A 26,008-nucleotide genomic window follows, 5' to 3' on the forward strand; every position below is an offset into this window, starting at 1 on the left:
AAAAAGGTCAAGGACACAGCCGAACACGGGACAGGAAGGGGGGGCGGGGGGGGGGGGGGGGGGGTCAAATGTTGCTTTTGAAACGAGAGTCCGAGCTGTAGAAGCCTTCTCAACGAAAAACCGAAGGGGGGGGGGGGGGGTCTGTTGCACATTTCGGGTCGAGAGTCCGTGCAAATAGGCCGATGGGGTTTCGGTACCGAATCACTACTTTTCAATTGTACACGCGGGTTTGGACGACGAGCCCGAATTGGGTTTGATAAATGTTGTCTTTTGGCCTCGAAGAAAAACGGCAGCGTTTTGTCCAAATTTCATAAGAGAGCCGCAACTTGTCCGTTTTCCTCACTTTCGTTCGGCTTCACGGCACTCCCGCTTAGCTGCGCGGGTTCTGTTGTTAAATCGAGTGTCCGCTGGAGGTTTTGACTGCGCAGTTTTCCATGGGGCGGCCCGGTAGGCCAGCGGTTAGCACGTCGGCTTCACAGCGCAGGGGTACCGGGTTGGATTCCGGCTCCGGCCTCCCTGCGTGGAGTTTGCATGTTCTCCCCGGGCCCGCGTGGGTTTTCTCCGGGTGCTCCGGTTTCCTCCCACGTTCCAAAAAACATGCACGGCAGGCTGATTGGACGCTCTCAATTGTCCCTAGGTGCGAGTGTGGGCGCGGATGGTTGTTTGTCTGTCTGTGTGTGCCCTGCGATTGGCTGGCAACCGATTCAGGGTGTCCCCCGCCTACCGCCCGAAGACGGCCGGGATAGGCTCCGGCACCCCCCGCGACCCTAGTGAGGATCGAGCGCTTCTGAAAATGGATGGATGGATGGATGGATGGATGGATGGTTTTCCGTGGAGCTACCGAATCCAGTCTGGCACGGCGGGATGAGGTGAGATCCTCTGCGTTTGAGGAGGGAACGCAAAGGCGTTGTTTCAACTTGGAATTGACACCGATCAAGGTGGCAGCCCATTCTCACACCCAATCAGCGTCGCATCCTACATTTCACAGGCTCTTTTATGACCTGAGCGATGTTCATGCGACACCCGACATTCCGTCCCCAAACGCGCAACAATGGCCAATTTTCAGTATCAATACCGTAGGCCGACCGACGGACAGATTATTTGTAAGATGATGCACGGAAGAGGCTCGATCGTCGTTTGTTCGTTGTTTCTTTTCGGACGTAACGATCGAGTTAGCAAATGACAGCGGCTCTTCGTGGGGCTGGAATGTGACGCGTGCGGGCCTGGGAGGAATGCCTCGACCACGCCCCCTCTCCGCGGCTCTGCCAATCAGAAAAGGTGGCCGGTTTCAGGGCACCCGCCGAGCGCCAACTGGAGAAAAACAACGCGCGGGCTATTTGACAAAAGTCGTATTTATGTCCTTTGGGGCCGCGGTGGAGTATTTTCGCGCGGGGGCAAGGTGTAGCCTCGAGCGGCTGCCGCTTTGAGAGCCTTCCGAGCGCGTCCGGCCGAGGTTGTTTATGTGTAGTAAGGGGGGAGCTTGAAACCGACCGGGCTTGCCCCATTTCCTCGCTTGTTTTCCTCGTCGGCTCGCTCGCGCCCGCTGGATTCTACTCCATGTTGACGCCGCCGCCGCCGCTGCTGCAAAGGTGACGACTCGACGGCCGCGGGAAGCCAAGGAAGGACCCCTCCACCCACCCCACCCCCCGCAACCCCGCCCACTGGCTCCTTCTTATCGCCGTCGAAAAGCCGTGCCCGGGTAGCGGTTCCGGGCTCAGCCCGCTTTTTAAAAAACATTTCATTTATTTATTTATTTATTTGGGTGCGAACTAAAAAGAAAAAAAGTACAGGCGTCGGGGAAGAAAGACAGAAAGAGAGCAGCCGAGCCACGCGGGAGGGCACGCGAAAGGCGCCAGTGACGGGCGTTCTCGGCGAACCATCGGCTGGGTCGGGACCGTCAAGACGGAAGCCAATGAGGGGTACCCGTCAGTGGCCGGGGACAGGACAGGAATTGAGGATTTTCAGGGCTCCGCGATTGTCCGATGGAAAGTTCGGTTATCACCCAAGTGCACAAAGAAGACGTCCAAGTGTCGCCCAAAGCAGGTGAGTCGCCTCGGGACGCGTCGGGGAGGGCGCGCTTCTCGGCTGCTGCCGTCCCGCCACTTTGAATCGGGCCGCGTTCGTTTGACGCTTGAAAAACAAACAACGAGCGGCGCTTCGATTTCAAGTCGCTCCGAGCGGCCCGAGTAACGTTTAATGGAGACGACCAAAAGGACGCTCGGCGTCGCATTTCGAGTCAACTCGGAACTTGAGCTCTCAAACGGAAAACGTCGCCGCTGGAGTTTGCCGAGCAAGAAACAAAAGCCGTCGGGGCCTTGGCGAGTGTCCGGTCGCAGCTCGTTTGGGAGAGCGGCCCTCGGTTTTGCTTTTGCCACTCGCGCGCGAGTGCGCGACAACAACATGCTCGCTCGCTTCGCTCCCCTTTTCGAACTCCGCTCGGCAGTTTGAGTCGCATTCTGGGGGTGGGGGCGGGGGTGCTTGTTTTTTTTCTGTGTTTGCATAACGCCAACACACACCGTAAATAATCTCGCTGTTGCACTGGAGAATGTGTACGGCGGGGGGGGGGGGGGGCGCTGACAGCGGAATGCTGCAACCCCTCCCGCCCCCCCTCCCTCCGCCACCCCGGGCCCTACCCGCACACGCCCAAAAAATAAAATATACTATTAATCAATGAAGCTTGCTTTTGGAGATTGGATCACGTCCCAAATCGTCAATTGGAGAAAAAAAAAATCCGCCTGCTTGTGAGGGGGGGGGGGGGGGGGCCTCGAGGGGCTTTTGTTTGGGTGTGCGAATCAACAAATGTTGTTTGTGTCTTCGAGCGGGCGACAGCGCGGTACGTCTCGATAGTGCCGCGTTTGGACTTTGCGAGCCGCGCCGGTGCACTTTTGGCCCGTTCCTCTTCCCGGGAAGCTCGACGGCAGGCTGCAGGTCGCAGGCGCGCCCCGCGTCCTTGTGACTTTCGGCCGGTCGGCCAAACAAAACTCCGAGCCGCGTAGCGCGCCGAGGTGTGACCGAGGGACGGTCCGGCCTCGGAATGTTTTTCTGTCAGCGGAAGGTAGCGCCGCCAAGCCAGCGTGCGTTTTCCCGCCCTGCCCGCGCGATTATGTAACCCGCGCCGGCCATTTCCAGCGGCGGATTTCGCGCGGGCCGCAGACCGCTCCTCTTTGCAAAAGTCGCAAGGATCTACGGATCTATCGGGCTATCGATCGATCTGGCGAGCTACGCACACGCCGAGACGCACGACCAGTTGGACAAATCATCGCGGCGTTCATCGATTCTGCCAAAACGACGGCCGACGATGTTGCCTTGCTGTTTGTTGCTGGTCAGAGGGAGCACCCAAGTCCACCTCTGGCCTCCCTCCACCGGCTCTCTGTGCATTTGAAGATTTGCTTTCAAATCTTGAAGTGACCTCCTGTTTTAGCGGGGAGGGGGGGGGGGGGGTCAATGTGTCCCAAAGTCAAAGCGGGCGTCTCTTGGTGAAAATTCATCAAGTGAGCGTCTATCTTGGGATTGGTCTTTGTCCGCCTGCCCGCATCTAGAAGGAAGCTCGCTGGCTGGAGTCTTTCTTGGTTTCCTGGGCTGTCCGTAGAAAGACAAAAAGCAACCGCGTGCGGCGATGAAGAAAAACGTGGGGGGCGCGTGCGAGGTGGTTGACGTTTTTGTCCAACTCGCTGTGAGCAAAGGACGACGCGAACGCCGGCTGAGCGTCTGTGTGTGTTTTGCGCGGCAGGCCAGGTGAGCCGCTCGGCCCTGAAGCAGCCTCGGAGTTGTAACCTCTTCAAAGCGCTCTTCTGCTGCCTGCGAGCTCCGGATGGGCCCAAACAGCCGCCGCCGCCGCCGCCGCCGCCGCCGCCGCCTTCCCAGCGGGCCTTGCTGGAGGCGCAGGAAAATGGGGCGCTCGCCAAGGTAACTTCCAAATGGGACGAGAAACACTCTCGCCCGTCGGATCTTGAACGTGTCGGGCGACACGCGGGCGTAGCACGGCTCCTTCTTTAGCCCGAGAAAGGCGTCGCCCTCCACGCGCGCCGGACGTTAACCCGAGAATAGTTCACGTCGGAGAAACGATTCCCGTGTCGCCCACGTGATGGCCATAAATGCTTGCCAGTCAATTGCGCTCACGTGGCCTCAACTTTGCTATTTTTGCAAATTTCGACGCCTGCCGCGCTCTCTTCCCTTGACCTGCAAATGAAAATCAGCTCCGAATGTCAGCGGTGGCCCGGAGAACTTTGCGGGTCAAAGGAACGCATCTGAAAAGGTCAAATTGCAAAACTTGGCCTTGGATACCTTGAACCGTCTCAAATAGACTTTCACATTTGCGTGTGTTAAATGTTCAAGTTGTGGGAACGTTTGCGCGTGTGTGTGTGTGTGTGTGTGTGTCTTGGACAATCCAGATGTCGGTTTTCTAACTCTCCCAAAGAGTGTCTGAGGAAGTTCAAGGAAAACTTGAACTCATGGCTGGCACCCTCAAGTTTTTGTCAAGGTCACTGAAAGGCCCGGGGGACAAAAGCTCGCTTTTTGTCCAACAATTTGTCAGTGTTGTTGTGTGGGTGTGTTTTATTTCAATCGATCTGTCCGATTCCCTGAAGTTGAATCCCTTTTAAATCGATCTGTTCGACGATCGACTCGGTCGATGATGGGTTTCTCTGAAAAACACAAAGCATCCGTTGGGCGGTGCGTTTTGGGTGGCGGTCGGAGTCACGTTGAGCGCACGGGGGCCGCCTTCGATCAAAAATGACAATGTGCAACGAGGCGCGGTCAAGGACTCGAGTCGGCTGTGCCAGGCAGAAATGGCGGCGCTCATCCAATTGAGAAAAAAACATTTCGGGTGTTTCAACTGTCACGTTTGGGGTTTTTTTTCTTACTTTTGTCCCATGACAAATAATTCTTGTGATTGGGAGAAAAAACGGGTACTCTAGTGGTGTCATACTCGTTAGTGAATCAAAGTCAGCCCGTTTCAATCAAACGTGAGGCCCGGGGGCCATTTGTGTGCTGCGCGGTGCCATTGCACGGCCCCGTACTCGACGTCAAAGGTCGTCGTCAGTGCCGCCTGCGCAGGTGTTGCCGTGTTCATTTTGTGTGCCGCGATTGGTTTCATTGAACGCCGTCGTTGTTTGGAACGCGCGCCGGCGTCCGATTGGCTGAGAGCTGTCCGTGTGTCGTCAGTTGTGCGACGCCGGCCTCCTGCCCCGGGTGACCGCCCGCGACCGAGGCAAGATCTGCGCGGTCATCGATCTGGACGAGACGCTGGTGCACAGCTCCTTCAAGGTGGGCCCCCCCGCTGACCGGCCCTTCCTTTTGTTCTCCCGCACGCGTGCGCTTCGCCCACCGCCCATTCGCATGTTCATATTTTTGACTTTTGTTTCAATATTTTGACGTTTATTCATTTTCCCCCCCCCCCAAGGAAAATGCAAATCAGATGTTTATCAGGTCCCCCCCCCCCCCCCCCCCCATCATCTTCTCTCGCAAAACCCAAAGAGCGTTTCTCGAATGACTATGTATGCGCGTGCGGCCTGGAGTCAAATATTTCCGGCAGCGGCAGTTACGGCACGTAAGCGATGGCTTACGTAAGGTCATGCGCGAGCGCGGAGCCCCGGCGCACGCGCTAAGCGAACGTCTGCCCTCTCTGTTTCCACCGCAGCCGATCAGCAACGCGGACTTCATCGTGCCCGTGGAGATCGAGGGGACCACGCACCAGGTAAGCGGCCGCCTGGGCGCGCAGACGAATTTGCAGAAGGCGCGCGGCGGAGCCCCCTGCCGGCCGGACGGCGGGAAGGGAGCCGAGCGGCTTGGCGCCGGACGGCCAGCGGGTCGGCGGCGGAAGGTGGTGCCGCCGAGGCGCGGCCCGGTGCGGGCCTCCGCCTGCTTCAAGTAATCCAGGATAGGCTGCTTTACGCCGGCCCGGCCTGTTCTCGATTACTTGTTTCAGGAAGGGGCCGTTGGCGGCTGACCGGGGCTTCCCCTTTTCCGGAGCGCTTCTCCTCATGAGGGTCACGGTTGGGACTTGTTTTTTTAAAATTTTATTTTAAAGAAGGCTGATGCCAATATTTGTTCTTCCTGAAAGCGCTTTGCAGGTACTTTTTCAAGACCGAGCGATCGCTCAAATGATACACACGCACGCAGGCAGGCTCGCGAGGCGCAACGTCCCGAGTCAAACGACGCCACGGAGACTTCCGCACGCGCGGCGGCACCCGAACCGCCATCTTTCGCTTCCAAAGCTTCACTCGCGGATCGGCCGCAAAGGAGCGGTGGAAAGAAGTGATGCATTTGCTTTTGTTTTTTCCCCGACGCGTCGGCAGGTGTACGTGCTCAAGAGGCCGTACGTCGACGAGTTCCTGCGGCGAATGGGAGAGCTGTTTGAGTGCGTGCTGTTCACCGCCAGTTTGGCCAAGGTACCGGGCGGCAGACGCGTCACCTTCAGATCGCCAGCCTCATTGGCCGGAGTGCGCTCGCGACACGATATGCAACGGAATGGCTCCGTTAAATGGCAGCGTACGCTTGGCTCAAGTTAGTCGGACTTGATTAGTTTAGTCACATTCATCCATGAAAGTGCCAACCAAATGAAAAAGGTTGCGCCCCGCCCCGCCCCGCCCAGTCCAGGTGGTTGAAAACTCAAGCGGCGGTCAGGGCGATTTCAGCGAGCGGCCCTCAAAACTCGGTTGACTTGAAGCGGCCGCTAGCTTTGGCGCGCTTAACTCTCCACAAATGTGAAGTCTCTCTCGTCTGCGGCTAACGCTGACTCGGGCGCGACGTCCCTCACCGCGCCTTGTGGCTTCTTCTCCGCCAGTACGCCGACCCCGTGACGGATCTGCTGGACCGGTACAGCGTGTTCCGGGCCCGCCTCTTCCGGGAGTCGTGCGTCTTCCACCAAGGCTGCTACGTGAAAGATTTGAGCGTGCTGGGCCGAGACCTTCGCAAGACGCTCATCTTGGACAATTCTCCCGCGTCCTACATCTTTCACCCCAACAATGCTGTGAGTTCACGGTTCAAGCCCGCTTCCCGTTGACGTGGCGCCGCCAGTCGCTTTGCTTTCAGGAACAAAAAGGATATGGGAACCGTCACCAGCCCGGCAAAATGTGGAGTTTTTCTGATGTTCATATTTCCGGTTCGTTTGAGTAAAACGGACCTTTCCCTCGCCCCTTCCATAACTTACTCGGAACATGACCACCAAACGTGCCCATTTATTTGCATACAGTGAAACTCCTCTAGAACGAAACCCACATGGGCGAAAATGTGAAAAAATCTTCATGCATTAACACCATTCCCATTCTCCTGCCCCCCATACGACGAAAAAAAACCCCTGTTGCGTTTTACGAAATCATTTTCTCTGCTCTAGCCTCGCGAACAGATTCATTACAACAAAGTCTAATTCAACAGCGACTTCTACTGCTTCATTCGGAAACGGCAACGGCAACCACCACACTGGTCTACACAGCTGCGAGTTTCCTGAACGCAACATACTCGGAGCTGCTCTGCCGTTGGCTGACCCAGCATCATCCTGGCCTCCGATTGGCCAAGAGGGACCTCACTGTCTATGTGTGTGGATTCGTGGAAAATAGAGTGGAACGCGTCCGATTAGCCGCTCGGAGTAAATTGCTTATGGCTCGACGGAGATTCAAATCAACGAACGTTTCCTCGAATGCTTTACTTGTTATCGTGCTAAAAACCTTCCGCTAACCGCAGCGCTAATGAGAGAGAAGGCGAGTTCCATCGCGCTAACTATGGCCATCGAGGACTACAAAGCGTCCCGTGGCTGGCTTAAAAGTTCATTGCATGACATCAGCTGAGCAACGCCGGCTTGGGTGGCGATCGAGGGGAGGTCGAGTTAGAGACAGTGAGATGGTGGAAAGAAAAGCCACCGGGTCCAGGACGTATCTGTTATTGTTCGATTCAGACGCAGCATGAACGTTGCATTGCTAAAATGGCTACAAAACGGACCTTTGGATGTCAAGCAGCTAAGACGAGAAGCGCTCTGACTCTGGCAGAGAGGCTAAAAGTGATCAAAATGAAAGACTGAGCAAGCAAGATAAAAGACATTATCCAAGAAATTGATGGAAGTGAAAGTGAACGCTGACCGTAATTTTCACAATTTCTTTCCCTTTTTTCTTTCTACACTGACAATATGAAGTGTCAAATAACCGTGTGCTCATACTTATGCACTATTGGAATAAAATAAAGAGTACACATACGATTGTGTGTGCGTTTACATCTGAGATCAAATTTGCTAGAGTGAAAAACCCCCTGTTGTGAAACATTTCTTGCTCCAAACATGATTTCGTTTTAGAGGAGTTTCACTGTACAATGAAAAATGGTCCAAATAAGCAACAAATTGCGCTTGAGAGGAGGGGTGCCCAACCAGCCGCCGTGGACCCTAACGTGAACATACGAGACAAGACTGAGTTTGCAGAAGGTCATCACTGCCGACCTTAGTGGGAGACCTGACGCAAGGAGGCAGTCACGCGCTTTTGGAGTGGGTTAAGTGCAGAAGCATCACTTTATGGTGCTGTAGCTCATGTGTACCGTTTTAAACGGATGCTGCTGGCGCTCCAGGAGACCCCCCCCCCCCCCCCCAGTGCTTAGGGACGTTGATTTGAGCGACTGCCACCGCGTACTATGAATTGAGGTCCCACGCGACTTTGTCCGACAGATCCGCGCGGCCGTCTTTCCCGTCCGGGCCGCCGCTCTTGGTGACGTGCGTGTGCGTGGTCCTCAGGTGCCCGTGCTGTCGTGGTTCGACGACGTGGATGACGCCGAACTCCTCAACCTTTTACCCGTGTTTGAAGAACTCAGCCGGGCGGAGAACGTCTACACCCAGCTGGACCAGCTTCGCGGCCATTAAGGGACCTTTCCGCCTTCCGCCGCATGTCGCGCATTGAAACGGGAGCTGTTCAACTCGTCGTCGCCCGCGAGGGCTTCGAGACGTTCCAAAGCCCGATGACGCTTGCTTGGCTTTTGTGATTGCGGCAAGAACGGTTCCAAATCTTCCCAATCGCCACCAGAGCGCCGCCGTCGCTCCTATTCAGCCAAGTATGCCAATTGTTCTCGTGCCAAAACGCTTGCTGGCATGCCCTCATTTGACTGTTCAACGTCCTTTTTATCGAGTGCCTTGAAGGAACCGCTGGGGGCTTTTTTTGAAATCACTACCGGGTTTTATACACCGTTTGTTGTTTTCTATGGAAATCCAATTTGAAACTAGTTCCTCTATGCAAGCCGCTTCTGTCGGCATTTCGTCGAACTGGAAGTCAGCGTTGGCCTTTTAAATAAGCAACAAAACAAAGAAAAGGTCACACTGCGGGATTTTGTTCTCTCCCCCCCCCCCCCCCCTAAATCCGATCCATTTGTGGAGCGGTTCACATTACAAAGCAAATGCGACTTGTAACGTGAATGAAATGCATCGGTGAAGCGGCGTGCGTTCGCACAAACCTCAACGTCATGTGGCGCGGTGCGCTTCCATCACATCGCTCTCAGTCCGGACACGTTTGCGGCGATTTCAAGGATGTTTGTGCAAAATCCACAATCCTCTCTTGGATTTTGATGACATACGGGTCGGATGACAACGTCCAGACTGCCGTCACGTTGGCCCATTAATATCCGCGTACCGGATTGGAAACGCTAAATTGCAATTGTGCTGTTCCCATTGACCAAAAAAACCAAACAAGTCGGATACGTGTCACATTGGGCCTGAACCGATCAGAATTGACTTTCAGTATGAATGGAGTCTTAATGTGTACGGTTCTCGATTGATATTTTTCAAAATGTCAGTCTTTGATTGTTTTGATTGGATTTCATCTTGGGACCCTCTTAAAATAGTGGCCTGAGTCATATTTAAAGCTCTAGACCAAAAAAAAAAAGAATTGCCTTCAACCTGCTCTCACGGTGCTGGCCACCTCCTGTTAAAACCGGTGAAATCTTTAGTCGCATCCATCATTCTGTTCTACCCCTGAAATGAAGTTCAGAAATATCATCAGTATTTGTTTGTGTGTGTGTGGTTTTTCCTCAATGTGTTTTCCGGAGGGGGAAAAAAATGACGGAGGCCATTATTTTAAGAAGGTGGCAATATGTAGCTTTCAGATTGAGCAAGGAGGACAAAATCATACTCGTGAAGAGTCTGTAGGCAGCTAGGCAGCTGACACACTGGAACACGCTGGCACATACAGTACATACGCCACACATTCGGTCAAGCTTTCCGACTGAATTTATTATTATTTTTTTAGATATTGACAAACAATCCTGATCGAGAGAGTCAGGTGTGCCTTTTGCAATTTGGAGCAATAAAAGTGTTGTGCCTGAAAGAGATTTGATGGCTTCAACACTTGAACGCATGTCATGCTGGGCATGAGTGAGGAATCGCACTGTCAAGAGCAAGTTTTCATGCTCAACATTTTGAACTGTTTTCCATTTGCCAACTTTAAGGCTGGCCTTGGATGGAAAGGTTTTGTTTGTGCCGAAAGAGCGAGAACACATCCAAAGTGAGCAGTTCACATTTTTGGCTGAGTTTCCTGGGGTGTTTTCTGTTCTGTTGAACACCGAATACAATTCTGCCCCCCCCCCCCCCATGTTAACTAATTTTAAAAAAAAAGCTAAGTATACCAGATGTGACGATCCAAGGTATGTGTTAACATTTTCCACCGGTCGTCTTTGTTTTGTTTCCTATATCTTATCAGAGCTTTTCAAGACAAGGTGCTAACAATTTTTAATTGAAATAAAAATGGGTTCTAGTTTTCCTGGAGTAGTGTACTCGAGTATTTTTGTACTACTTTCCCCCTCGCATTGATCGAACATCATTTGGCTGAAAAGGCTTTAAACTCAGAGTTTACACTCAACGCTGTGTTTGAATCAGCTGTTAAGGTTTGTATCATCACGTATTCTGTTACAGCAAAGCGTGACAAAATTGTGACTTTCTACTCTTCTCCCAAAGATCCGGCGTGACCGAGGGTTGAATAACTGCTGTTCTTAATTCTGAAGTTCGGAGGTCGACGAGCAGAATTGGAATGAAGTGACGTCACTTGTACAAAGCGGCGGCGGCCATTTTAGGTGGCCGAAGGCGAACGCTTGGTCGCGAACGGGCGGGGGAGTACATGTACTTTTTAGACTTTGGTGATCTTATCGACGCCTTTGATAGATTCGCCTTTTTTCCTTATGCCCCACTGTGTATAAATCAATGACGACGTCGTCGTCGTAATGACCAACTCGTCGTATCCCCCTCTCCCCCTTTAACTTTCCGGAAGTGATGTACTTCATTTTTGATTTTTATTCTTAGCTTCATCATGCGAACAACATACAATGTGGAATGCGTACAGACTATATCGGTGACCCTGCATATGATAGGTGAGCGGTCGAAAATTCTTTCCTTCATATAAATTGCTGCCCGAGGACCCGGAACAGGATCATAGCTAATTTGCAGTCTTCTTGTCCCAATCGAATGTGTAGGTCGCAAACTTCACGCGGTAAATCTGAAACTTTGCCAACATTAAGAAAAGCTTAATAACATATAGCTCAACCTCTATTTCGTCCCATTTGTACAGTCCAAATAGTACACGCACCCTAAAATGTATTTTGGTTGAGTGTTCAAATTTGGAGTGACTAAAACAACCATGGGTCAAAAAGGCATAGTGCAAAAGTGGCGTGCGCGTCTCTGGGCGTTTCCGCAGTGACGCCGCTGCAGCGCGTGCGCTTGCGTTTGCGTGACACGTCCTAGCTTTCCAGACGCGACTCAAAGCGAAACGGAGAGAGGAAACGATTCCGCGAAAGGGCCACAAAGCCAACTCGGGACCTCAGGAGCACAGGCCAGGTGAAAGACGCGCACACCGTGCCCTCGGGAAACCTCGAAATATTGCACGGATGACCTGACGTTTGGTATTTTCGAGTTAATTGTCGAAATGTTGGAATTTGTGGCCTCGCTTGCCGACCTTAGCTTGGCGGGCTATGAACGCGTAGCGGGCGAGCGACAATCCAAACAACCAAACGGTACTCGCCACGTTTCAAATACTTTTTTTTTGTTGTACGTAACACACACAATTTTGTTCGCGAAAGCGACTCGACACGGGTCCGGCGTTGGGGGCGACGTTCGTGCGAGTTTTGCTAATATATCAAGTCGACGGGCGAACGGACGCATCTGCTCTGGCTCGTTGTGTCTTGTGTGCTGCCGACGAACAAGAATCAGCATCGACAAAGACATTCTTTTGGAAGCCGAGCGAAAAACGAAAGGAACGTTTCTCACAGTAGGGAGTGACACGGAGTATATCAACAAATACATTTGACTTCCAGAACTCACCACGTCGGGCAGTTTGAAACAAAAGCCGACAACAAACAACGCGTTTACGTGTTAGGTTCCTGGACTAAAATAACACGACGTTCTATTTTGGATCGCACTTGTTGATGGATCATTTCTTTTGGGTAATGCTGGAGTGTCGGGCAGGAGTTTGTACTTCTTCCCACTCCTTTTCAAAATGGCGGCGCACATTGTGTTGATGTCTTTGAGATTTTTCTTTTCCCGGCTATTTTCTTTAATTATTTTCGTATTTCGGCGATTGTCAAAAGCTCAATTTCAAAACGCGCGGAGGCGCGGCAAACGATGAATCAAATAATCCATGATCAAATGAATTGACAACTTTGAGAAGTAATCATTTACACGGTAGAACATGGGTGCCGCTCATTTTATTTGGCCCGCGAAAGCAAATGATGTGCATTGACTCGATGTTTCTCGCTCAAATACTACAATTGAAAACTGTCCTCACCTTTCAAGATGGTGAGAGATCGCATCCATTTTTTGGTTCCTAATCCGACTTTTGAAATAAATGCGATCGTATTTCAAGACTTTTTTGTTGTCTTTTTGCGTTAGACGGCCATCATCCGTGTTTTTGGATTCACAGTCATGACGGCCCTTTGAAGGAAACCATAACGACGGCGTAGCCCGCGGCAAAAAGGAGTTGGAAGCGACGTCGCCCACGACACCGGACACACCCAAAAACGAAAGAGATCTAATCCGACAAAACCCGTGGCGATGAAATGCGAACCGCCTCGTTTGGACGTGTCGCCGTTCTTTCGGCGCAAACAAAACCTTTCCACTCGAGGCCAGCCTACGGAAAACGGTCGAAAATGTTGAGCGTTAATGGACAATGCAGGTTTTTGGCCAAAGAATACAGAAAAAAAGGAGAATAAAATGTCCTGTTTTTGGATGAAGGAGTGGCAACCGATAAATGTTTTCTTTTTATTGTACTTTGATTTCCCTTTTTCTTTTTGTAAGACCTTAATATCTGAGATTTTTCTCAAGAGCCGCCAACTTTCTCTCCCCATTCCGTGACAAATGATGGCAAACGCAGTTGCGGCATTCACGATCCCTCGCCTCCAAAATCTCGACAAAAGTTCACCGGACATTTTTCGGAACCGCCTCGGCCCGAGGGATCGCGAGCGGCGTGTAATGGGTTTCTCTTTCCCCAGATCTCATCTTCTCGTCGCACCATGAACGTGTTTGACCGCAACCTCGACTTGGACGCTCTCTTCAAGTTCTCCCAAATGTACGTTGGCACGTCAGACTTGTTGTCGATGGGCGCCGCGCTCCTCAGACGTGCGCCTTTGCCCCCCGCAGATCTCATTCCACCCAGGCGCACCTAAAGAAGGTCTACTCCAGCTTGGCGGCGTGCACGTTCTTGGCCGCGGCCGGCGCCTACACGCACGTCGTCTTGCGCCTCTTCCAGGTACTCTGAACGGCGGCCCTTCGGTCGGCCCCGACGCGCATTCTTGCATGTTGCGCGCTTGACGATGATGATGACGAGGAGGGTAGAAGCAAATGCCCCAGCTCGATGGCCTAAGCGCAGCTGGTCAGATTGTGCGTTTTGGTTCGGAAGTTGCAAGATGCGGTGCATCTGCAAACCGGAAGTTACAGCCGCATTCCCAATCGGAAGAAATGCGCAACACTACAATATGCGCTTTGCCCTTTCACGGCAGCCGCAGACGGAACATTTTGCATCGAACGGGAATGCGACGGAACCCATAAAACGGCGAGACCAGTAGCACGATTCCCACGTCGGGCCCCGTTTGAAGCAGTCCGAGATGAAAGAAGAGAAGCCAATTTGCTTGAGGCCGAGTTTGAAACTCAACCGGGAGCCGTCGCCTCCTTTGCCCGCCACGGCGTTCGCTTCGATTGCCCCGCCCCGTTTCAATTCGCTTCAATTCCAAGCACCCCCCCCCCCCACCCCAGAGATGAATCGACAACGAATTAATTTATCGAACAATCGAGCACATTTCAGCCGCTTGAAATATTACCCGACTGCTGATGTGACCCGCCCGCCTTAAGCCTTTTGGGGTGGTGGCATTTGGGGCCCTGATTTCAAACGATACTCAAGGACCTCCGTCATTATTTATGGAGGCCAAACGCCGCGAAAGACGGCCATCCTCTCCGCTCACCGTATTGAATGAAATTCTGAAACATGCTAGCGGCTGAAGTTGAGAAGCGTGCGGTCTAGCGGCAGAGCAGCCGGCTAAAAACAAAACAAAAAACCCAACACTGCGCACTCCCCAAAGTCTTCTGTGTTGTAAAACTCTAGTTAAGCAAATTGTCGATGTACGCGGCCGTTGTGAAGCGTGCGGATTTGGAGATCAAAATGTAGCATACGTCGCACACAAGGTGTCAGTGGGGGGGGGGGGGGGGCAGCTGCGATGGAACGCGGAAGACGGCGGTCGGCGAGCGACATACGACGTATGACGCCTGGCGTGTTTGTCAGGGCGGTGCGGTGTTTGCCCTGGCATCCCTGGCGATGATGGTGTGGCTGGCGGCGACGCCGCACGACGCCAGCACGGAGAAGAAGAGGCTGGCCATCCTGGCGGGATTCGCCTTCCTCAACGGTTTGCGCTCGCCAAAGGCCTCCGCTCTGTCCTCCGGATAGCGAGACCAAACTCAGGCCGCCGTTTGTCCGCTCTCTTCCCTCTAGGCGCGGGTCTCGGCCCCACGCTGGACTTTGTCATCGCCGTCAACCCCGGGTAAGCCGCTTTTGGATGATTTGTTTGTCTTGTAAAGCGGTCGCTGAGCTCGTACCCCGTTTGTGTTTAGCATCATCGTTACAGCCTTCATGGGAACCTCGGTCATTTTCATTTGCTTCACGCTCAGCGCCCTCTATGCCAAACGCAGGAGCTACCTGTTCCTCGGAGGTAAGCCGACCTCATTTGCCAACGGGCAGCGCACCAAAGGCTCGACCGTGTATAGTAAGGCGTTTTTAGACCAAACAATGACCATTTACGCCTTACTATACATGGTCGTTTTTTCGCCGGTCAAAAGCAAAGAGCTCCCGGGACTTGGGAAGTCCATCACCCTTATCTGTGTGTGTGTGTGTGTGTGTGTGATTTGTGACGGCCTTGCGGCGCTGGCGGGCAGGCACGCTGATGTCCGGCGTGTCCATCCTCTTCCTGATGTCGCTCCTCAACATGTTGTTTGGGTCCGTGATGCTCTTCAAGGTCAGTCGCCGCCGTGGTTCTCAACCGCGAGCTCTCGCGTCCGCCTCACCTTTCATGTTTGTGAATTTGGGCCCGTACGAGCCCCTCGGTGGCCGTTTCCCGCGAGCCAGGCCAAGAGCGCTGCGGGAACCCCGTCTCGTTTTGGAAAAGGGGCCCGTTTCCCCCGCCGCACCCCCAAAAGTCAATAGCTCCCATTTTTGCCGCCCGCTTCTCACGTTGAAGTGGGCGCTCGAAGCCCGATTTTGACAGCAAGTCATTTTGGTCGGCGCTGGCGCGTCATTGCCTCAATCGCCGCCGCGCGGGTTGGAACGCCCTCCGTTCCTTCCTCTTCCCACACCCCCTTTGCTTTGTCCCCTCCCCGCAGGCTCACATGTACCTGGGCCTGCTCGTCATGTGCGGCTTCGTCCTCTTCGACACTCAGCTCATCATTGAGAAGGCGGAGAACGGAGACAAGGACTACGTCTGGTGAGCGAGGGCGCCGCGCCCCCCCCCCCACACACACACACACTTCTTGCCGTCGTAAACGTTGGTGCGCTGTCGCCTCGCGCAGGCACTGCGTGGACTTGTTCCTGGACTTCCTCACCATCTTCCGCAAGTTGATGGTCATCCTCGCCCTGGGCGACAAGGTGCGTCGGTAAAAGGCCGCGCCGAGGGTCCGCCGGGGCCTCATCTTGCCTCTGCTCTTTGCTTGTTCCAGGACAAGAAGAAGGAGAAGAAGTAGACCGCTGGGCGCTTGCGCGAGTGCCGCCAGTTCGCGCCGCCCGCTCGCTACTTTGGATTGAATTTCTGCGGCCGACTTGTTGCCGTCCGACGCTGGGATGGCAAATGCTTTGATCTTTCTTTCCCGTTTAATTTCCAAGGGGTGATTGTTTGTACGCCCGCGTGGGCCGCCGCTCGGCCTGTAGGGGGGAGTCTCGGCTCGTGTCACTTAACGACGCCCGAGTCGCGACCCTTTGTTGTCGTTTTCTTCTCATATGTTTAGCCGAGTGTGGTTTTGACACTGGATGCCCTTCTCCGATGTCCTCGCGAGTCACGCTTTGAATTCTCTCGGACTTTTTCTTTTCCCCTTCCGCCGATGTCGGATGGTTTGCCAAACGAAGTGAAGTTAACCTTCCCTTTTCCAGCGCATACTGTGAAGAGTTTTGTTCATGTATTCATTTGATACGTTTTACCCGAATAAAAGTGGAGAGCACGCCTGGGGGCAAACGCTTTGGCGAGAGATTTCCGGCGCACCCGCAATTTCCCGTTTCGATTTGGATAGTCAAACGTGACCGCGGCAAATATTTGAGCGGCGCCGCGTTGAAGAGGCTCGGATGAAAGGCTTTTAATAGAAAGTTGAAAAAGGGGCGGCCAGGGGAGCCCTCGTCTACAGGATCTTGACATTCTAAACTAAGCCGTTTTCACCCAAAGATTACAAAAAGATGAGACCCGTGTACGTTCAAAAATAAATAAATAGAAATATTCGTGGACTGGCGGAGCAATTTCTTGCTTCTTATTGCTGCTATTTATATATGACCTTGAAATGCATTGGCGTGGTCAAACACTAAGTTTTGTTTTTCCCTGACAAACTTCGGTGGTCGCAAAATGATCAAATCGAATCCTTTGTACAGACAAACTGAGGGAAAACATTTCAGATGAACATTCTTTGTTCTTTTTCAACTTTTGGAGCGCCCCCTTGTTTCGTTTCCTCGAGTACAAGATGGAGCGCAACAAAAGAAGCCCGACGCCGCCGCCGCTTGTGCTCTCGGTTAGCTCGTTTGCGGGGCCGCGCGCACGGCTCCATCTCGGCGGGTTCCTCGGGAGGAGAAGTCCGGCGCGGACCTCGGGCGCTTTTGAGTTTCCGCCCCGGCGGCGGGGGGGGTCCTCATCCCTGGCTGCCGCACGAAGACAGACTGTCGTAGAGCGAGTCGCTGAGGGACTCGGGCGTCTCCGGTACCCGCGGCCGGCCGGGTGACAGCGCCTCCTCCGGCCGCTCCCCGAGCAGCTCCAGCCCGGCGTCCCGGCTCACCTCGGCCACGGCGGGGGCGCGGGTCTTCCCCCGGCGGCTCGGTCCCGACGGGGCCGGCGCGGGCGGGCCGCCGGGCTCGCCGGCGCGGCTGGAAGACGGGCCGCCGGCCTTCGAGCTCTGCGGAGGATCGACATAGCGAGGAGGCCGATGAGCGACGGCGCGCTTGGCCCGACGCTTCGATGGCGTCGGGCCAAAACCGCCCACGTCCAAATGTCACTTTTCACAAATCCGCGTCCGTATTTTGGACAAATGATTGACGGCCGGCCGTCGCAGTTGAATGTGACGTCGTCATGAGGTACCCGCTTCCGAGTTTCACATGTTAATGTGAAATCTCTCACGTTTCACATTAAGGTGAGAGCGTGCGAGGAGGATGAGGCAAACGCACGCACCGCTCTGAAGGGCGCGCCGAAGGACACCGCCTCCCGGTCTTCCTCCTCCACGGCCAGGTACACGTCCGCGGGTCCTGCCGGGGTCTTGAGGTTGGGGAAGGTCCACGTCTTGGAGCGAGGGGAGAACACGCGTGGCCCGGGGGGGGCCTCTTTGTCTGTCAACGGACACAGGCGACGCCGAGCGCCGTCACCGCACGCCGGGAAAGCGGCATCCGCCACTGGCGCGCGCTCACCTTCGCCGAGGACGCCGGCCGAGCCTCTCGCCTCCGTTTTGGAGAGGTGGCGCGCGTCGGGAAGGGGCCGCCTGCGCGCGGCGTCGCGGTCGTCCTGTGACGCGGGCTCCCGGTCCAAGGTGCGGGCCCGTCGCCCGGCCCTCCCCGGCGAGCCCGGGGGCCGCTGCTCGGCCCTGCTCTTGGACGGCCCCCGTCCGGTCGCCCCTCCGTCGGGGAGCGGGAAGGTGCCGATGCCGCTGTCCAGCGTGTAGGTGGACGCGCCCGAACCTGTGGGGGGTCATGAGCAAACTCGTATGATGAAGTCCTCTGAAAGAGAAACGCTTCCAGGACAATCACACTTCCTCAACTCGACAACAAACGGTGGATGTGGAGCTTGAAATGTGAATCCTGTGTCAACTTTTGACCGCAGAACGCTACGATCTCTCCCTCTTTTTTTTTTTGCGCCGGCGGTTGTCCGACAGCAAGGAACCGAACCGCAAAACCGACGACGGGCGTTTGAGCCGCGGCTCGACGGCGGAACGCGTCGGATGGAGCTCGGAAGGAACGCGCTTTCTTTCGACGTAGATCCCGATCGTATCGCGGCGGCCGGTCTCACCTGAAAAGTGTTGCGTCAGGTTCTCATCTGACGTGATCTGGCCCAGTCGATGGGACGCCTGCGGGACAAAAGCCGCTCGTTATTTTTCATCGAGGCTTGAAAGGAGACGACGACGACGACGAACCTTTTCCACGTCGTCGCCGGCGCGAGCGAGGACGCCGTCGCTTTGCTGAGGGAAGACGGGCCTGGCCGTCTTGCAGTCGAAGGAGAGCCTCCGCCGCGGCGCGCCCGCATCTTCCTTGCCGTCCACTCTGCAAGCACCAAGCAAGCACCGGGCGGTCAGCTCTCACAATCGGGGTGCCCACTTGTCCCGGAGACCATTCGGAGTCGCCAACGAACCCAAAAGGGGCTCGGCGACTCCAATTCAAGACGGAAGCCGTCATCTTTGTCCGGAGCCGAAGCGCCTTGTCGTCACGCGCGTACGCTTAAGACCAACGAGGAAACGGCGGCGCGGCAACATGCGGTGCCCGATGTCCACCTGTTGAGCAGCTGCCGCATGAAGTTGTCGGAGCGGCCCCCCCGGTACATGACGGCCAGCTGTCCCTGCGCCTGGTCCACGACCACCTCGCAGGAGCGCCCCCTGGCCGACCTCTCCACGTAGGCCCGCTCCTCCTCCAGCGCCCGCCGCAGCCCCTCCGCCTTCTCCATCAGCGTGGAGATGTTGAGGCCCTCCAGGCCCTCCCGGCACCTGCCGGCCACCTTGGCCGAGTCCTTGCCCGCCGACGGGATGTTGATCTTCCACTCGCGCGCTTTGGCGGCGTCGGCCTTGCGGCTCAGGGCGGGCAGCTTGCTCTTCTTGCGGCCGAACCAGCCGGCGATGCCGTTGGAGGCCTTGTGGCGGGCCTCGGCGGGCCGCGGCCCCCCCCGGTCCTGCTCCTGCAGCTTGAGCGCGTTCTCCCGGATGCCCCGCATCACCTTCTGCTCGATGGCCGAGCGCGGGGCGGGGGCGGGCGCCGGCGCCGCGTCCTCGCCTTCCGCCGGCGCGGCGGGCCGGGGGGGAGGAGGCGGCGGCGGCGGGAGGCTGTCCCCCGGCGTCGGGTTCCTCGTGCCCGTTTTGGCTCTCTCCTCCGACTTGGAGGAGTAGCGCGGGGCGTCGGCGGCTTTGCCCGCTCTGCCGAGGCCCCCGCAAGGTTTGGACGGGGACTTTGGCGGGACTCTGCCGGGAGCGCCGCCGCTCTGAGGCGCGCCTTTGGCCGCGCAGGCTAAATTGAGCGAGCCGGGGCACCCGATGTCGGCGCGCGGCACCTGCGGCGCATCGGCGCCCACGCAGGAGAGCGGCTGAGAGGGGCCCGGGCGCCCGGGCCCCCCGCCGCTCGGCCCGGGTCTCCCGTCCGAGGGCTCGGCGGCGCGCCTCTCGGCCGTCTTCCTCGGGTCCCCGGCGTCCGCCTCCTCCGAGCTCCTCAGCTTGCCCAGGGCGGCCAGCCGCTCTTGGAAGGCGTGGCGACCGCAATCGGCTTGCGACCTGGCCGCGCCGGCCGCGGGCCTCTTGGGGATGGAGGACGAGTCGTTCCTTCGGGCCGGAAGCGCCGGCCGGGCGGCCCCCTCCTCCGGAATGCGCGCGCGGGCGCGGCCCGGGGCCAAAGAGTTGGGCAGGCTGCGGTGGTTCACCCGCAGCGGAACGTCCGAGTCTTCGTCGTCGTCGTCGTCGTCCGACGCCGACGACGACGTGGAGGACGGCGAGTGCTCTTGCCGAGCGGGTGCGGCGAGGACGCTTTCGGGAAGCGATTGAACCAGCTTGCGCTCGCCTTTGCTTTGAGACGGGAGGGTGGACCTCTTCTCCAGAGCGTGAGCGGGCGACAGCCCGCAGACGTTTTCATAATGCGGGACGCCCTGAGCCGGTTCGGGGGGGCGGGCGGCAATCTCGCCGTCTTTCACGGGCGCGGGGCAGGCGTCGTCGCAAAACCCAAAGAGCGTTTCTCGAATGACTATGTATGCGCGTGCGGCCTGGAGTCAAATATTTCCGGCAGCGGCAGTTACGGCACGTAAGCGATGGCTTACGTAAGGTCATGCGCGAGCGCGGAGCCCCGGCGCACGCGCTAAGCGAACGTCTGCCCTCTCTGTTTCCACCGCAGCCGATCAGCAACGCGGACTTCATCGTGCCCGTGGAGATCGAGGGGACCACGCACCAGGTAAGCGGCCGCCTGGGCGCGCAGACGAATTTGCAGAAGGCGCGCGGCGGAGCCCCCTGCCGGCCGGACGGCGGGAAGGGAGCCGAGCGGCTTGGCGCCGGACGGCCAGCGGGTCGGCGGCGGAAGGTGGTGCCGCCGAGGCGCGGCCCGGTGCGGGCCTCCGCCTGCTTCAAGTAATCCAGGATAGGCTGCTTTACGCCGGCCCGGCCTGTTCTCGATTACTTGTTTCAGGAAGGGGCCGTTGGCGGCTGACCGGGGCTTCCCCTTTTCCGGAGCGCTTCTCCTCATGAGGGTCACGGTTGGGACTTGTTTTTTTAAAATTTTATTTTAAAGAAGGCTGATGCCAATATTTGTTCTTCCTGAAAGCGCTTTGCAGGTACTTTTTCAAGACCGAGCGATCGCTCAAATGATACACACGCACGCAGGCAGGCTCGCGAGGCGCAACGTCCCGAGTCAAACGACGCCACGGAGACTTCCGCACGCGCGGCGGCACCCGAACCGCCATCTTTCGCTTCCAAAGCTTCACTCGCGGATCGGCCGCAAAGGAGCGGTGGAAAGAAGTGATGCATTTGCTTTTGTTTTTTCCCCGACGCGTCGGCAGGTGTACGTGCTCAAGAGGCCGTACGTCGACGAGTTCCTGCGGCGAATGGGAGAGCTGTTTGAGTGCGTGCTGTTCACCGCCAGTTTGGCCAAGGTACCGGGCGGCAGACGCGTCACCTTCAGATCGCCAGCCTCATTGGCCGGAGTGCGCTCGCGACACGATATGCAACGGAATGGCTCCGTTAAATGGCAGCGTACGCTTGGCTCAAGTTAGTCGGACTTGATTAGTTTAGTCACATTCATCCATGAAAGTGCCAACCAAATGAAAAAGGTTGCGCCCCGCCCCGCCCCGCCCAGTCCAGGTGGTTGAAAACTCAAGCGGCGGTCAGGGCGATTTCAGCGAGCGGCCCTCAAAACTCGGTTGACTTGAAGCGGCCGCTAGCTTTGGCGCGCTTAACTCTCCACAAATGTGAAGTCTCTCTCGTCTGCGGCTAACGCTGACTCGGGCGCGACGTCCCTCACCGCGCCTTGTGGCTTCTTCTCCGCCAGTACGCCGACCCCGTGACGGATCTGCTGGACCGGTACAGCGTGTTCCGGGCCCGCCTCTTCCGGGAGTCGTGCGTCTTCCACCAAGGCTGCTACGTGAAAGATTTGAGCGTGCTGGGCCGAGACCTTCGCAAGACGCTCATCTTGGACAATTCTCCCGCGTCCTACATCTTTCACCCCAACAATGCTGTGAGTTCACGGTTCAAGCCCGCTTCCCGTTGACGTGGCGCCGCCAGTCGCTTTGCTTTCAGGAACAAAAAGGATATGGGAACCGTCACCAGCCCGGCAAAATGTGGAGTTTTTCTGATGTTCATATTTCCGGTTCGTTTGAGTAAAACGGACCTTTCCCTCGCCCCTTCCATAACTTACTCGGAACATGACCACCAAACGTGCCCATTTATTTGCATACAGTGAAACTCCTCTAGAACGAAACCCACATGGGCGAAAATGTGAAAAAATCTTCATGCATTAACACCATTCCCATTCTCCTGCCCCCCATACGACGAAAAAAAACCCCTGTTGCGTTTTACGAAATCATTTTCTCTGCTCTAGCCTCGCGAACAGATTCATTACAACAAAGTCTAATTCAACAGCGACTTCTACTGCTTCATTCGGAAACGGCAACGGCAACCACCACACTGGTCTACACAGCTGCGAGTTTCCTGAACGCAACATACTCGGAGCTGCTCTGCCGTTGGCTGACCCAGCATCATCCTGGCCTCCGATTGGCCAAGAGGGACCTCACTGTCTATGTGTGTGGATTCGTGGAAAATAGAGTGGAACGCGTCCGATTAGCCGCTCGGAGTAAATTGCTTATGGCTCGACGGAGATTCAAATCAACGAACGTTTCCTCGAATGCTTTACTTGTTATCGTGCTAAAAACCTTCCGCTAACCGCAGCGCTAATGAGAGAGAAGGCGAGTTCCATCGCGCTAACTATGGCCATCGAGGACTACAAAGCGTCCCGTGGCTGGCTTAAAAGTTCATTGCATGACATCAGCTGAGCAACGCCGGCTTGGGTGGCGATCGAGGGGAGGTCGAGTTAGAGACAGTGAGATGGTGGAAAGAAAAGCCACCGGGTCCAGGACGTATCTGTTATTGTTCGATTCAGACGCAGCATGAACGTTGCATTGCTAAAATGGCTACAAAACGGACCTTTGGATGTCAAGCAGCTAAGACGAGAAGCGCTCTGACTCTGGCAGAGAGGCTAAAAGTGATCAAAATGAAAGACTGAGCAAGCAAGATAAAAGACATTATCCAAGAAATTGATGGAAGTGAAAGTGAACGCTGACCGTAATTTTCACAATTTCTTTCCCTTTTTTCTTTCTACACTGACAATATGAAGTGTCAAATAACCGTGTGCTCATACTTATGCACTATTGGAATAAAATAAAGAGTACACATACGATTGTGTGTGCGTTTACATCTGAGATCAAATTTGCTAGAGTGAAAAACCCCCTGTTGTGAAACATTTCTTGCTCCAAACATGATTTCGTTTTAGAGGAGTTTCACTGTACAATGAAAAATGGTCCAAATAAGCAACAAATTGCGCTTGAGAGGAGGGGTGCCCAACCAGCCGCCGTGGACCCTAACGTGAACATACGAGACAAGACTGAGTTTGCAGAAGGTCATCACTGCCGACCTTAGTGGGAGACCTGACGCAAGGAGGCAGTCACGCGCTTTTGGAGTGGGTTAAGTGCAGAAGCATCACTTTATGGTGCTGTAGCTCATGTGTACCGTTTTAAACGGATGCTGCTGGCGCTCCAGGAGACCCCCCCCCCCCCCCCCAGTGCTTAGGGACGTTGATTTGAGCGACTGCCACCGCGTACTATGAATTGAGGTCCCACGCGACTTTGTCCGACAGATCCGCGCGGCCGTCTTTCCCGTCCGGGCCGCCGCTCTTGGTGACGTGCGTGTGCGTGGTCCTCAGGTGCCCGTGCTGTCGTGGTTCGACGACGTGGATGACGCCGAACTCCTCAACCTTTTACCCGTGTTTGAAGAACTCAGCCGGGCGGAGAACGTCTACACCCAGCTGGACCAGCTTCGCGGCCATTAAGGGACCTTTCCGCCTTCCGCCGCATGTCGCGCATTGAAACGGGAGCTGTTCAACTCGTCGTCGCCCGCGAGGGCTTCGAGACGTTCCAAAGCCCGATGACGCTTGCTTGGCTTTTGTGATTGCGGCAAGAACGGTTCCAAATCTTCCCAATCGCCACCAGAGCGCCGCCGTCGCTCCTATTCAGCCAAGTATGCCAATTGTTCTCGTGCCAAAACGCTTGCTGGCATGCCCTCATTTGACTGTTCAACGTCCTTTTTATCGAGTGCCTTGAAGGAACCGCTGGGGGCTTTTTTTGAAATCACTACCGGGTTTTATACACCGTTTGTTGTTTTCTATGGAAATCCAATTTGAAACTAGTTCCTCTATGCAAGCCGCTTCTGTCGGCATTTCGTCGAACTGGAAGTCAGCGTTGGCCTTTTAAATAAGCAACAAAACAAAGAAAAGGTCACACTGCGGGATTTTGTTCTCTCCCCCCCCCCCCCCCCTAAATCCGATCCATTTGTGGAGCGGTTCACATTACAAAGCAAATGCGACTTGTAACGTGAATGAAATGCATCGGTGAAGCGGCGTGCGTTCGCACAAACCTCAACGTCATGTGGCGCGGTGCGCTTCCATCACATCGCTCTCAGTCCGGACACGTTTGCGGCGATTTCAAGGATGTTTGTGCAAAATCCACAATCCTCTCTTGGATTTTGATGACATACGGGTCGGATGACAACGTCCAGACTGCCGTCACGTTGGCCCATTAATATCCGCGTACCGGATTGGAAACGCTAAATTGCAATTGTGCTGTTCCCATTGACCAAAAAAACCAAACAAGTCGGATACGTGTCACATTGGGCCTGAACCGATCAGAATTGACTTTCAGTATGAATGGAGTCTTAATGTGTACGGTTCTCGATTGATATTTTTCAAAATGTCAGTCTTTGATTGTTTTGATTGGATTTCATCTTGGGACCCTCTTAAAATAGTGGCCTGAGTCATATTTAAAGCTCTAGACCAAAAAAAAAAAGAATTGCCTTCAACCTGCTCTCACGGTGCTGGCCACCTCCTGTTAAAACCGGTGAAATCTTTAGTCGCATCCATCATTCTGTTCTACCCCTGAAATGAAGTTCAGAAATATCATCAGTATTTGTTTGTGTGTGTGTGGTTTTTCCTCAATGTGTTTTCCGGAGGGGGAAAAAAATGACGGAGGCCATTATTTTAAGAAGGTGGCAATATGTAGCTTTCAGATTGAGCAAGGAGGACAAAATCATACTCGTGAAGAGTCTGTAGGCAGCTAGGCAGCTGACACACTGGAACACGCTGGCACATACAGTACATACGCCACACATTCGGTCAAGCTTTCCGACTGAATTTATTATTATTTTTTTAGATATTGACAAACAATCCTGATCGAGAGAGTCAGGTGTGCCTTTTGCAATTTGGAGCAATAAAAGTGTTGTGCCTGAAAGAGATTTGATGGCTTCAACACTTGAACGCATGTCATGCTGGGCATGAGTGAGGAATCGCACTGTCAAGAGCAAGTTTTCATGCTCAACATTTTGAACTGTTTTCCATTTGCCAACTTTAAGGCTGGCCTTGGATGGAAAGGTTTTGTTTGTGCCGAAAGAGCGAGAACACATCCAAAGTGAGCAGTTCACATTTTTGGCTGAGTTTCCTGGGGTGTTTTCTGTTCTGTTGAACACCGAATACAATTCTGCCCCCCCCCCCCCCATGTTAACTAATTTTAAAAAAAAAGCTAAGTATACCAGATGTGACGATCCAAGGTATGTGTTAACATTTTCCACCGGTCGTCTTTGTTTTGTTTCCTATATCTTATCAGAGCTTTTCAAGACAAGGTGCTAACAATTTTTAATTGAAATAAAAATGGGTTCTAGTTTTCCTGGAGTAGTGTACTCGAGTATTTTTGTACTACTTTCCCCCTCGCATTGATCGAACATCATTTGGCTGAAAAGGCTTTAAACTCAGAGTTTACACTCAACGCTGTGTTTGAATCAGCTGTTAAGGTTTGTATCATCACGTATTCTGTTACAGCAAAGCGTGACAAAATTGTGACTTTCTAC

At 54.7% G+C, this 26,008-nt stretch overlaps 4 protein-coding genes across 8 annotated transcripts; 3 read left to right on the forward strand and 1 right to left on the reverse strand.

The window, feature by feature from the left end:
* Positions 1 to 1,291: 1,291 nt before the first annotated feature.
* Positions 1,292 to 10,726, forward strand: ctdsp2 (CTD (carboxy-terminal domain, RNA polymerase II, polypeptide A) small phosphatase 2). 3 transcript variants are annotated; one of them, XM_086112791.1, is made up of 7 exons: positions 1,292 to 2,043; positions 3,731 to 3,906; positions 5,164 to 5,265; positions 5,639 to 5,695; positions 6,297 to 6,389; positions 6,785 to 6,970; positions 7,375 to 8,186. In XM_086112791.1, the coding sequence occupies exons 1-7, from the start codon at positions 1,983 to 1,985 to the stop codon at positions 7,672 to 7,674; spliced, it is 975 nt and encodes a 324-aa protein (XP_085968917.1). In that variant the 5' UTR covers positions 1,292 to 1,982; the 3' UTR covers positions 7,675 to 8,186. The 3 variants fall into 3 exon arrangements, with proteins under 3 accessions (XP_085968917.1, XP_085968999.1, XP_085969085.1); XM_086112873.1 differs by lacking the exon at positions 7,375 to 8,186 and adding an exon at positions 8,711 to 10,726 and having other exon boundaries at positions 1,318 to 2,043; XM_086112959.1 differs by lacking the exons at positions 1,292 to 2,043; positions 3,731 to 3,906; positions 5,164 to 5,265 and adding an exon at positions 5,483 to 5,548.
* A 462-nt stretch (positions 10,727 to 11,188) lies between these two features.
* Positions 11,189 to 16,653, forward strand: LOC147209898 (putative Bax inhibitor 1). 3 transcript variants are annotated; one of them, XM_086112433.1, is made up of 10 exons: positions 11,189 to 11,325; positions 13,438 to 13,514; positions 13,586 to 13,694; positions 14,721 to 14,841; positions 14,928 to 14,976; positions 15,047 to 15,144; positions 15,368 to 15,447; positions 15,812 to 15,912; positions 15,998 to 16,073; positions 16,145 to 16,653. In XM_086112433.1, exons 2-10 carry the CDS (start codon positions 13,459 to 13,461, stop codon positions 16,166 to 16,168), a joined length of 714 nt encoding a protein of 237 aa, XP_085968559.1. In that variant the 5' UTR covers positions 11,189 to 11,325; positions 13,438 to 13,458; the 3' UTR covers positions 16,169 to 16,653. The 3 variants fall into 3 exon arrangements, with proteins under 3 accessions (XP_085968559.1, XP_085968477.1, XP_085968396.1); XM_086112351.1 differs by lacking the exon at positions 11,189 to 11,325 and adding an exon at positions 11,627 to 11,788; XM_086112270.1 differs by lacking the exon at positions 11,189 to 11,325 and adding an exon at positions 12,032 to 12,218.
* Positions 16,654 to 16,756: 103 nt separating this feature from the next.
* LOC147209899 (nck-associated protein 5-like) lies at positions 16,757 to 20,571 on the reverse strand (the record flags this gene model as incomplete). The annotated part of the gene is made up of 6 exons (XM_086129173.1): positions 16,757 to 17,572; positions 17,845 to 17,999; positions 18,078 to 18,344; positions 18,673 to 18,730; positions 18,797 to 18,923; positions 19,151 to 20,571. Coding segments are annotated over 6 exons (2,289 nt in total), but the record flags the coding sequence as incomplete, so codon positions are not given.
* A 26-nt stretch (positions 20,572 to 20,597) lies between these two features.
* On the forward strand, positions 20,598 to 25,832 carry LOC147209900 (carboxy-terminal domain RNA polymerase II polypeptide A small phosphatase 2-like). Its single transcript, XM_086113077.1, has 4 exons — positions 20,598 to 20,801; positions 21,403 to 21,495; positions 21,891 to 22,076; positions 23,817 to 25,832. The coding sequence occupies exons 1-4, from the start codon at positions 20,604 to 20,606 to the stop codon at positions 23,940 to 23,942; spliced, it is 603 nt and encodes a 200-aa protein (XP_085969203.1). The 5' UTR covers positions 20,598 to 20,603; the 3' UTR covers positions 23,943 to 25,832.
* Positions 25,833 to 26,008: the final 176 nt, after the last annotated feature.

This window comes from Hippocampus guttulatus, chromosome 1 (genome assembly GCF_054856545.1).
Source record: "Hippocampus guttulatus isolate MCC_2025c chromosome 1, RoL_Hgut_1.0, whole genome shotgun sequence".
NCBI classification, from domain to species: domain Eukaryota; kingdom Metazoa; phylum Chordata; class Actinopteri; order Syngnathiformes; family Syngnathidae; genus Hippocampus; species Hippocampus guttulatus.

Coding starts and splice junctions, on each gene's coding strand:
- ctdsp2 (XM_086112791.1), top strand. CDS start 1,983: ATGGAAAGTTCGGTTATCACCCAAGTGCACAAAGAAGACGTCCAAGTG. Junction 2,044..3,730: donor CCAAGTGTCGCCCAAAGCAG/GTGAGTCGCCTC, acceptor TTTGCGCGGCAG/GCCAGGTGAGCCGCTCGGCC. Junction 5,266..5,638: donor TGGTGCACAGCTCCTTCAAG/GTGGGCCCCCCC, acceptor TTTCCACCGCAG/CCGATCAGCAACGCGGACTT.
- LOC147209898 (XM_086112433.1), top strand. CDS start 13,459: ATGAACGTGTTTGACCGCAACCTCGACTTGGACGCTCTCTTCAAGTTC. Junction 13,515..13,585: donor CTCTTCAAGTTCTCCCAAAT/GTACGTTGGCAC, acceptor TGCCCCCCGCAG/ATCTCATTCCACCCAGGCGC. Junction 13,695..14,720: donor TCGTCTTGCGCCTCTTCCAG/GTACTCTGAACG, acceptor CGTGTTTGTCAG/GGCGGTGCGGTGTTTGCCCT.
- LOC147209900 (XM_086113077.1), top strand. CDS start 20,604: ATGCGCGTGCGGCCTGGAGTCAAATATTTCCGGCAGCGGCAGTTACGG. Junction 21,496..21,890: donor TCACCGCCAGTTTGGCCAAG/GTACCGGGCGGC, acceptor CTTCTCCGCCAG/TACGCCGACCCCGTGACGGA. Junction 22,077..23,816: donor TCTTTCACCCCAACAATGCT/GTGAGTTCACGG, acceptor CGTGGTCCTCAG/GTGCCCGTGCTGTCGTGGTT.